General features: G+C 39.4%; 1 protein-coding gene across 3 annotated transcripts in view; it reads left to right on the forward strand.

Moving 5' to 3' along the window:
- Window positions 1-11,235, forward strand: part of LOC126427299 (putative zinc finger protein 66) — a 138,579-nt gene extending 127,344 nt beyond the window's left edge. For 2 of the 3 annotated variants that reach the window (XM_050089601.1, XM_050089602.1), the window contains one exon: window positions 9,035-11,235. In XM_050089601.1, the coding sequence (XP_049945558.1) occupies window positions 9,035-10,712 (1,678 nt within the window). In that variant the 3' untranslated portion in view covers window positions 10,713-11,235. The remainder of the gene's footprint in view (window positions 1-9,034) is intronic. The other variant, XM_050089600.1, reaches the window with a different exon arrangement.
- The last annotated feature ends 1,136 nt before the right edge of the window (window positions 11,236-12,371 follow it).

Below are 12,371 nucleotides of genomic sequence, written 5' to 3' on the forward strand. Positions count from 1 at the left end.
CTTAAAACGCTTTGGATCGACTTCTTGTTATGATAACAGGGCGTTGTTCAGACAATTTTACCCTCAGTAAATTCATAATAAAGTTCCTATGACGTCTTGCAGAGATAGCACACTCGCTCTATGATTGATATTCAGCAGGGGTTTTTATCAACAGCTTGTGTTTATTGTTGTGATTAGAGTGTAACAACTGAGGTGACTTCTGTCAGTGTCTTTTACAATATGCAGTGTGTACCATGTGTGTCTAACCATTCAAACCAGCATGAACAGACTTATTATTCTCCATGAGTTTTATCTGCAGCTCGTGGTCTAGTACCTGGCATTGCTGCTTCTGGATCATGGGATCCTGGGTTCGATTCCTGGCTGGGTTGGGGGTTTTCTCTGCCCAATGTGGATGTTTGCACTGTCATCATCATCATCATTGTCATCATCATCATCATCATCATCATCATTCTTGACAGTAGCTACATTGAACTGTGTAAAAAAAGACTGTAAAAATTGGAATGATGACAGTGAAGTTGAGCGCCCCACAAACCAATCATCATCATCATCATCATCATCATCATCATCATCATACATGAGTTCTGAGAGTAAAAGAACTGTACTTGAACGTATATTTGGATAAATGATACATGAAGTTCTGGATGACAGTAATATTCATCAAGATTACATGATTGAAATTGGTGATACAAATTCAGAAGAGGGTCTGGGTGGTGCTGGTGGAAATGATAATGATAACAGAGGACATAGTCATATCACCATGATTCCTGCTTTTATGGTAGGGGAAACTGAAATGGAGAAATGCACAACCCAAGCAATGTTTGTGCTAGACAATGTAACATTGCTGTGAGATTCCTGCCCTGTGACTTAGTGGTAATGCGTTGGGTAGAAATGGAGACATAGAACAAGAAATCAGGTGTACTTTTCCCTCAACGTATTTTAGATGAGATTCAACAGTGATGAAACAAAATCTGGATAATATAAAAATGTTCAAAAGAACATACCTTCTTTGCTTGATATTTCTGAGATAAAAGCTTTAATAGGCTTGCTTGTATTCACAACAGTCTCCAACCCTGGCATCAAGTACATTGACAATGTTTCCTTAGTAGGTGGAACCAGATGTAATATTTTCACGGTAATGTAAGAAACGACGCACCAGGGTAGCCGAGAGCACTAACGCACTGCTTCCTGGATTAGCGTAGGCGTGCTGACCCTGGATTGAATCCGCCTGGCGGATTAACGACGAAGGGCCAATGTGCCGGCCAGACTGGATGTGGTTTTTCGATGGTTTTCTACATCCTGCTAGGTGAATACCAGGCTGGTCCCCACGTTCCGCCTCAGTTACACAGGTCGCAGACATTCGCAATTTCCCATGGATTACACTGGATGCAGACAGTTGGGGTACACTAATTATGTCCCGGGGGGGGGGGGGGGGGAGGTAGTCTTTGGGAGTTGTGACATCATCATAATACTAGCCTGTATATGTAATGACACTTCGCAACCAGCCTCAGCCAAAAGACCGATTAAAGTTTGCGAAGTCCCATTAATCCCTCGACGCAACTAGTTGTTGGGTAGAGGGATACCGAAGTAGAGAGATCGAGTGTAAGAAGCTGTTTTTGTTCATAATGACAAAAAGAAATGGCACTGAGCACTATGGAACTTAACATCTATGGTCAGCACTATGGAACTTAACATCTATGGTCATCAGTCCCCTAGAACTTAGAACTACTTAAACCTAACTAACCTAAGGACATCACACACATCCATGCCTGAGGCAGGATTCGAACCAGCGACCGTAGCAGTTACACGGTTCCAGACTGAAGCACCAGAACCGCACGGCCACACCGGCCGGCTCATAATGACAGCTCTTTGGTTTGAGAATCGAGAGAACAAAGGAAGAAATAAAATTGAGGTAACAGCTATCATGCCAAAATTTTTAACAAATGTGGTGTAAACCATCAGCAGTGTTACTGTCCAGGCTGTAGTATGTGTGTTGATCAAATACACGTGCACTTCCATCGTCACTGCAACCATCAAAAAGAAACACAAAGTATATCTATTTAAAAAAGCTGATAAAAATATTCTTAACGCCTTTTTAAGAGACAGTCTTCACTCCTTCTGATGTGAACATGTAAGTGTAGAAAAGTTGTGGAATGTTTTCTAAGAGATAGTATCGACAGCAATTGAGAGATATATACCACATAAATTAATAAGTGATGGTACTGATCCCCCGTGGTACACAAGACAGGTCGTATCGTTGTTGCAGAAGCAACGAAAAAAGCATGCCAAGTTTAAAAGAACACAAAATCCTCAAGATTGGCAAAGTTTTCCAGAAGTTCGAAATATGGCGCGTACTTCAATTCGAGATGCTTTTAATAATTTCCACAACGAAATTCTGTCTCGAATTCTTGCAGAAAATCCAAAGAGATTCTGGTCGTACATAAAGCACACCAGTGGCAAGACGCGATACCTTCACTGTGCGATAACAGTGAAGTCACTGATGACTGTCACTAAAGCAGATTTATTAAACACGGTTTTCCAAAACTTTTTCACCAAAGAAGACGAAGTAAATATTCCTGAATTCCAATAATCAAGAACAACTGCCAAGATGAGAAACATAGTAGATATCCTCAGAGTAACAAAGCAGCTTAAATCACTTAATAAAGGCAAGGCCTCTGGTCCAGATTGTATACCAGTCAGGTTCTTGTCAGAGTAGGCTTATAAATAGCTCCATATTTAGCAAGTATATACAACCACTCGCTCACAGAAAGATCCGTAGCTAAAGTCTGGAAAATTGCTCAAGTAACACCAATACTCAAAAAGGAAAGTAGGAGTAATACGCTGAATCACAGGCCTATATCACTAACGTCGATTTGCAGTAGGATTTTGGAACATTCCCTCGAAGGAAAAGAGATATTGACACATAGTCAGCACGGTTTCAGAAAACGTTCTTCTGAAACACAACTAGCTCTTTACACTCGTGATGTAATGAGTCTTATCGACAGGGGATGTCAAATTGATGCTATATTGTTAAATTTCCAGAAGGCTTTCGACACCATTCCTCACAAGCATCTTCTAAACAAACTGTGTGCCTACGGAATATCCCCTGAGTTGTGTGACTGGAGTAGTGATTTCCTGTCAGAAAGGTCACAGTGCATAGTAATAGACGGAAAGTCATCGAGTAAAACAGAAATAATATCCGGCGCTCCCAAAGGAAATGTTATAGGCCCTCTATTGTTCCTGATTTATATTAATAACACAGGAGACAGTCTGAGTAGCCTTCTTAGATTGTTTGCGGATGATGCTGTCATTTACCGTCAGTAAAGTCATCAGATGATCAAGACGACTTGCAAAATGATTTAGATAAGATATCTGTATGGTGCGAAAAGTGGTAATTGACCCTGAATAAGGAAAAGTACGAAGTTATTCACATGAGTACTAAAAGAAATCAGCTAAATTTCGATTATATGATAAGTCAAACAAATCTGAACGCTGTAAATTCAATTAAATAGTTAGGGATTAAAATTACAAATAACCTTAATTGGATCGATCACATAGATCATATTGTGGGTAGAGCAAACCAAAGACTATGATTCATTGCCAGAACACGTAGAAGGTACAACAGGTCTCCTAAAGAGACTGCTTACACCACACTTGTGTGCCCTATTCTGGAGTGTTGCTGTGTGGGATCCACTTCAGGTGGGACTGACAGATGACATTGAAAAAGTAAAAAAAGGGCAGCTCATTTTGTATTATCGCGAAATAGGGGAGATAGTGTCACAGACATGATACATGAATTGGAGTGGCAATCATTAAACAAAGGCGTTTTTCGTTGTGACGGGATCTTCTCATGAAATTTCAATCACCAGTTTTCTCCTCCGATTGTGAAAACATTCTGTTGGCACCCACCTGCATATGGAGAAATGATCATCACGATAAAATAACAGAAATCAGGGATCGCACAGAAAAATTTTAAGTGCGCGTTTTTCCGCAAGTGCTGTTCGAGGGTGGAATGGTAGACAGCTTGAAGGTGGTTCATTGAACCCGCTGCCAGGCACTTTGTTGTGAATAGAGTAATCTCGTAGATGTAGATGAATAGTTTATCAGTGTACCTGCCACAAAAATTCTGTACAGTGAAGATTAGGGATATGACACAAGCACAGAGTATCTACACAATGCTCACATGGTGGTCTCCAAAACAATTGGTAAATAATTAACATCAAAATTTATTTCTTGCTAAAGCTTTCCAGAAATTCTGTTTCTTATTGTGGTTTGTTTATGGTTGACTGGCATAGCATAAAATTTTAATTGTAAGTTCTATTTCTAGTACTTTGAGAAACAGAAAGGTATTTGTTTGAAACCTTACTTGCATATTTTTTATATCTTTCTTATATTTAGTGATTCAGTTGTCAACTTGTAGAATCTGGCACACTGTGATGCCAGTTACATTAAGAAAGTCGTGTGATTCCAATAAAGAGTTTAAAAACATTCGAAATTTACCAGATACCATGCCAGACCAAACTATATACCCAACACAATGCAAAAAAGTGAAAAGGTACTGTCAGAACAAAAGAAAACACTGGAGCCTGCACACCTTCAGTAGTTCATAATCTTTCATGTCCAATATGATGCACATACTGGGGACATTACCTCAGGGAGTCACACCTAGTGATACGTGGCTGGCGACCACGGGGCCCCGAGCTGAGTCCTGGCATTGCTTCCACTTACTTATGCCAGGCTCCTCACTCTTATCTTTCCTATCTGGCCACCCTCGGCCAGCTCTTGTTCTTTTCCGACCCTGACGCTATTAGGTTTCGAGGGCTAGGGGTCTTTCATTTTCCAACCTATACTTCTCATGCAGCGTCTGACCCGGAGCGGGCGGCTGCAAAAGGCGTCTGTATCCCATGTTAGGGGCGGCCTCCAGAACTGCGGAAGGCAACGGAATACCACCGCAGATTATCTTCCCTGCATAATGCAGTCTCCATTTTATGCACAAAAATGGCTTCCTCTCATGTTAAATCAGTGTCCGGAGGTAAAATAGTCCCCCATTCGGATCTCCGGGGGGGACAACTTGAAAGGAGGCAAAAAATCAAAACGAGAATTGGTACCTGGAATGTCAGAACTCTGCTACAAGCAGGAAAACTAGAAAACCTTAAAAGAGAGATGGAAAAGAATCATATGGACCTCGTAGGAGTTGCTGAAGTAAGATGGAATGGACATGGAGAGTTGCAGTCAGATGAATATGTATTCTACTACTCAGGAGGAGAAATAAAAGGAATTAATGGAGTAGGAATGATTATGACAAAGGAATTGGCTAAATGTGTGGAATATGTAGAGTATGCAAATGACCGGGTTATTGGTGTAAGGCTGAAAGGAGCACAAAAAGATTTACTGATTGTCCAGGTGTATATGCCAACTTCAGAACATGATGACCAAATTGTAGAGGAAACGTACAATGTAATAGAGAGAATAATGGACGAAAATAAAAAATGCTGCAAAATAGTAATGGGAGACTGGAACGCCATTGTGGGAGAAGGGAAAGAGGGAAACATAGTAGGCAGTCATGGTCTTGGAAAGAGAAATGACAGAGGTGAATGGTTAATTGACTTCTGCAGGGAAAGGCAGCTGATAGTGGCAAACACATGGTTCAAGAACCATAAGAGGAGGCTCTACACTTGGAAATCACCAGGGGATAAATATAGAAACCAAATCGATTTTATACTGGTAGAAGAAAGATACAGGAATGGAATCAAGAAGGTGCACACATTACCAGGTGCAGATATTAATAGTGACCACAACTTACTTATGACAGAAATAGAAATAAGAATGAAAAAACTGAAAAAGGCGACAATGGTGAAGAAATGGGATCTAGAGAAGATAAGGTCCAACAAAGAACAAATTACAGAAATGCTGTCTCGGGACTTTCTAAACACATTACGAGACAAAGAAGCACCTGATAATGCCAACGAGTACTGGAATATGCTGAAAGAAGGAATCATTAAAGCAGGACAGCAAAATATAGGATATGTAAAAGGGAAAAGGTCAAAAAAACCATGGGTCACACAAGAAATGATTTCCAAGATGGAGGAGAGAAGAAAATTGAAAAACAAGAACACTGAAGATGCAAGAAAGGTATACCGAAGGTTAAATAACGAACTGCGAAGAGAAACAGAGCAGGCTAGGAAAAAATGGCTAAAAGAGGAATGTGATGAAATTGAAGAACTGGACAGGAAAGGAAGATACGACTTACTATACAACAGAGTAAAGACTATGACATGGGAACAAAACAGAGCAGGAAGTGCTACTATGGAAATTTTGAGTAAAGACGAAGAGGTAGTGTATAAAGATCGTGACGATGTCCTCCAGAGATGGGAAGAATATATAAAAGAGCTATATGACACAAATAGCAAACCAGAAACTCTGGAACTTGAATCACACAACAGTGTAAGTGATGAAGAGAAAGGACCGACCATCATAATGGAAGAAGTAAAGTCTGCTATTGCTGCAATGAAAAATGGCAAAGCAGTAGGTACAGATACAATACCGGGAGAAATACTAAAATGCTTGAACCACAATGGAATAAGAGAAATATTGAGGTTATGTAATAAAATATATGACAGTGGTGAATGGCCTGAGGACTTTTTGACAACAGTAATGATTCCATTGCCGAAAAAACAAGGAACCAAGAAATGCAGCGAGCACAGGACAATCAGCCTCATTTCACATGCAGCCAAAGTGATGTTAAGAATAATTAATAAAAGACTTGAAAAAGTAATAGAGGAGAATCTCGGCGAGGAGCAGTTTGGCTTTAGACGGAATACGGGCACCAGAGATGCAATAGGGCTCCTACGAATCTTAGGAGAAAGGTTTATTGAAAAAGGAAGAGACCTATATATGTGCTTCATCGATTTAGAAAAGGCATTTGACAATGTGGTTTGGGACAAGCTGGCGACTATTATGAGGGAAAAGAGAGTGGACTGGAAAACCAGAAGACTTATAAACTCATTGTACCTTAATCAAAAAGTTTCAGTTAAAGTGAGAGGAGAAAGTACAAACTGGATCAGACTAGGGAAAGGAGTAAGACAAGGATGCTGTTTATCACCTACTCTTTTCAACCTGTACTTGGAAAATATGATTGACCAATGCTCATTAGATGACAAAGGAGTAGAAACTGGAGGAAGAAGAGTAGGGTGCTTGAGATTTGCTGATGACATGGTCCTTCTAGCCACAGGGGAAAAAGAATTACAGGATTTGGTGGACACCATGGCAACTAACGGAAAAAAATATGGAATGAAAATTAACACAAATAAAACAAAAGTATTGGCAATAGGAGGAAATAAGGAACTAAAAATTGTGCTGAATGGAGAAAAACTAGAACAGGTGCAAAATTTTAAGTATCTTGGGAGCAGGATAGATACCGACTGGAAGTGCACCACAGAAATTAAAACAAGGATAGCAATGGCAAAAGAGGCGTTTTATAAGAAAAGGAGAATCTTCTGCAGCGGTATGGACAGAGAACTCAGAAAGAGACTCATAAAATGTCTTGTATGGAGTGTTCTTCTATATGGCGCTGAAACATGGACTATGAGGAAAAAAGACAGAGAAAGGCTGGAGGCTTTTGAGATCTGGACATGGCGGAAGATGGAAGGAATAAGTTGGATGGACAGAGTAAAAAATGAAGAGGTACTGAGAAGAGTGGGAGAGAAAAGGCAGTTACTAGATGTAATAAAGAGAAGAAAAAGAAATTGGATTGGGCATATATTAAGAAAAAATGACGGACTGATAAAAACAGTTTTAGAAGGTTATGTAGAAGGGAAAAGGAAGCGAGGAAGGAAGAGATTCCAGATACTGGATGACATAATGGACGGTACAACATACAGCAGCCTTAAGAAGGAAGCAATGGATCGCAGAAAATGGAGAGGCAAAGGACCTGCTAATATAGCAGATAACTGATGATGATGACTGGGGACATGTAAACCATCACAGTTCTGTTCTGTGGGAAAGGGTTTAACTGCAGGTATAATAATGGGACCCAGATACTACAGACGTTCCTTATGCATCAGCTGTTATCACTTCCACTCAATATGTAGTGTTAGCCTTCAGTAATTAATGGGTGATGATGTGGCCATTCATATGTGTGTCCTTTACTCAATGGTGTTCTGCAATGCCAGGTGACCAGATGTTGGGGAAGATGTAAAAATTTTCAAAAGGGCTCACTCCAAATGTAGTGGAAAATTTACAATCATTTCCATCTGTTCAGACTATTTCCAATTGTGCAAGGCTTCATGTAAGTTGCAGTGCCAAAAACACAGTTTTAGATTAAAACCATCTGCAAGTGTGTCATTCACATTCATTCATCAGTGTGCAAATTTTTCCCCCTTGATTGATGTGACGTTGCTTATCATTCATGAACAGTTATTATCCACCTTATTACCATCCATACTAAATACCTTATCAAAATATTGATGCTTGCACTAGTTCATGACTCATGAATCAAACAAAAAAATGTTTACTAGGTGAAATAAATTTATCATTTCCAAAGGTGAAAGTGTTGGTAAAACAAAGAGAAGGAACTTACAGAGATGGAAGAGGAACAATTAGAAATTATTTATCTTAAATAAATCTGAAATTCCTTGAACTTAAGAATTTTGAATTAAAATATGTAACTGATACATTTTTTGATACATTTAATAAATGGGTGTAGACTATTAACTTGTAGCACTGTATTGTAAAAAGATTGTAACAGGTGAAAGTGAAGTACTTTAATTCTCATCTAAAAATTCAGATCAAATCAGCACTGACACAGATGAATCATTATTGAATTTCCTGTGGTTATTTTCGTTTTAAACCACTTTTATCTCATCAGTTCTTTGCTTATGGTGGAATATTATAATTTTAAATCAGTAACAGTTACTGAATATGTAATTTCCTATGCACTTTTATGACTTGTGGCCTATAGTACTGGATTTATGGTCACTCAAATATTGTTTCTTTGTTGTATGTCTCAGTATTTAACATTCTCCTCCTCACTCTTCAGATTGACAGAGAGTACTGGTGGGAGCTGCTGCATACCATCTGAAGAAACTTGTCACCATAGACTGGTCCAGGATGAGTTGGTGATAGATATGGAGAAGTCAGCACGTGGGTTCGGTACCAATACAGAAGATGTGACTACTGATAAGGAATGCTCATTTGCCACCCGACATGACTGTAGTACAAGGGAAAAGGAATTATATGTATACAGCTGTAATTTCTGCCAACAGAGCTTTCCTTCAAAATACAGACTCATAATGCATGTGTTTATGCACATTGATGGAACGCAACCACCTTCGTATGTTTGTAAGTGGTGTGGTGAGGTATTTCACAGTAATGTTAGTTTGAAAAAACATTTGAGAATGAGCGATAATTTTCATGTCTTAACTGCTGACAACCATGAAAAATATGGCTATAGTGATGAGCATCAAAGCAGTACCTTGTTGGATAGCGAGCCAGACGTTTCTGTCACAGAACACAGTGAGCAATCTTCATGTAAGGAAACTTGGAAAGCTTCAAAAGAGTCCTCTAATGACAAGTGTAACACACATATGACAGATGATAGAGAGAAAACAAGTAATTATGGAACTTTATCTACAGCTATTAATGTCAGTGCCCAGGCTGATCTACTTACTGCAAACAGAACCGACAGAGGTGGTACTTGGGGCAAATTGTTTTCTAGGTCAGGTGATCTGAAGGCACACGAATTAATTCACACTGGAAAGAAACCTCACAAATGTGAGATTTGTGGGAAATGTTTTGCTTTGCCACGCAGTCTCAAGATACACACATTCATTCACACTGGGATCAAACCTCATAAATGTGAGGTTTGTGGGAAAGCTTTTACTATGTCACGCGATCTCAAGAAACATTTATTAATTCACACTGGAAAGAAACCTCACAAATGTGAGATTTGTGGGAAATCTTTTACTGTGTTAGGCGCTCTCAAGAAACATGGATTAATTCACACTGGAAAGAAACCTCACAAATGTGAGATTTGTGGGAAATCTTTTGTAAGGGCAGACAATCTCAAGAGACACACATTAATTCACACTGGACAGAAACCTTACAAATGTGAGATTTGTGGGAAATCTTTTGCTAGGTCAGGCGATCTCAAGAAACATGTATTAATTCACACTGGAAAGAAGCCGCACAAATGTGAGATCTGTGGGAAATCTTTTACTTTGTCAAACAATCTGAAGACACACAAATTAATTCACACTGGAAAGAAACCTCACAAATGTGAGATCTGTGGGAAATCTTTTGCTTTGTCAAGCAGTCTCAAGATACATGCATTAATTCACTCTGGAATTAAACCTTACATGTGTGAGATCTGTGGGAGATCTTGTACTATGTTAAGCGATCTGAAGAAACATATAATAATTCACACTGGAAAGAAACCTCACAGATGTGAGATATGTGGTAAATCCTTTGCTAGGTCACGCAATCTCAAGAAACATGTATTAATTCACACTGGAAATAAACCTCACAAATGTGAGATCTGTGCGAAATCCTTTGCTACATCAGGTGATCTCAAGACACATGCATTAGAACACACTGGAAGTCTACCTCACAAATGTGGTATCTGTGACAAAAGTTTCACTCACTTGAGTACTCTCAAGACACATGCATTACTTCACATAAGAAAGAAACTACAAGCATCTGTTAGTTTACGCAAATAGGTTTTTTCTGGTTGGTGGCCTCAAGGCCTGTAAAATAATGGATGTAGCAGGGGGACAATAAATTGTAATTCCAGTGAAATAACATTAAAATGTGGTAGAATTGTGAAAAAAGTGCAACGATGGGTGCTGTAGGGCGCTAACAGATAACATGACATAAAAATCGATATATGTAGCTTGAGATGTCAAGAAATGGTATTACTAACATGAATCAAATGTGTTTTGGTCATTAACACTGTTACTTTTTCCTGTCGATCTTGAGACAAGAAGATTGTGACTTGTGATAAATCCTTACATTTGTCAGTAATCATAAGTACCATGCAATATTCAGTATAAGGCCAAGGAAATGTGATGACTCGCTGCATATTCTTCCAAACATAATCATCATGTACTACTCGTAACTGTGTATTTTAGAGACAGTGACAGTAAAAATATATTCATGACACTTCCTTCATTCAGGCTAGTACACTCAACACTGGAGAAACATGATTATGACAATTATTTTACTCAGATATGTTTTCTCAAGAGATTTACTGTGTCATTAATAGTGTTTAGCTACATTTAATGTTCTGTTAGTAGTAATCCTGCATTAGTAAACGTAACAACAAACATAGCAACCTCCTTAATAGCATTTTAGTCCACCCTTGGAACACAGTACTTCGACAATTCTACATGATATGGACATGACACACCATTTACATGTTTCTGGGTGTATGATGCACCAGTTGTATTCCACACGTTCAGATCAGCTAAATGGTGTGGTCGAGACATCAGTGTTAGATACCACGCTACTCAGAGCAATGTGGAGTCGTTCTGCACATATGTCATGGACAGTTATCCTGCTGAAAGATGCCTTCACCATGGGAGAGCACATCAGGAATGATGGAATCTATGCAGTTGCAATAAGGGTCACATAGTCTGCAACTGTCATGATGCCTTCAATTACTACCAGATGTCCCAAAGGAGCCAAAGTGACTGCCCCCATAGCCTAATGGGCCCTGCATCTGGTGCCATTCACCTAGATGATAGCATATCTGGACGTGGCAACTGACCTGGTGTAACTGGAAATGTCACCCATCCTGACATTTGACATTTGCATTGACCTTCATTCCAGCCTGAATATAGCCTTGCCCACTGCAGTCGTAATTGAACATTTTGGTGGATCGATATGTAAAAACATAGAGTGACCATATTTTGTGGAGCCCCATGTTCAACAATGTACATTAAATTGTGGGTTCAAAAACGTGTATGGCTGCTCCAGCATTATTTTACGTCATTAGATATGCCACATATTGCCAAATGTCCAGCTTGACAGAGCAAGCAAGCATCTGACCGCCATAATTAGTGATGAAGTAAAGATGCATTACACCTTTTCATAAGGTTAAGGATTTATCACCTTTCAGGCACCTTCCACAGATGTTCACAACAGTAGCATACATCCAGCCAGCCATCTTCACCACTGTTGAGGCGCTAGTCCCCGACTGCAAAGCCACTATAACTTGCCCTTTGCTAAAGTCACTTACGTCATAAAATTTACATGTTCGCAGCCTATCTAACTGATAGAACAATTCCTTATAAATCTCTGGTCTACTCATACACTTGTAATCTGCTTACTGCATCATTTGCATTAAACGTGGCGTTCATTCTCCTCATGGGCAGTTT

This window comes from Schistocerca serialis, chromosome 11 (assembly GCF_023864345.2).
Source record: "Schistocerca serialis cubense isolate TAMUIC-IGC-003099 chromosome 11, iqSchSeri2.2, whole genome shotgun sequence".
NCBI classification, from domain to species: Eukaryota; Metazoa; Arthropoda; class Insecta; order Orthoptera; family Acrididae; genus Schistocerca; species Schistocerca serialis.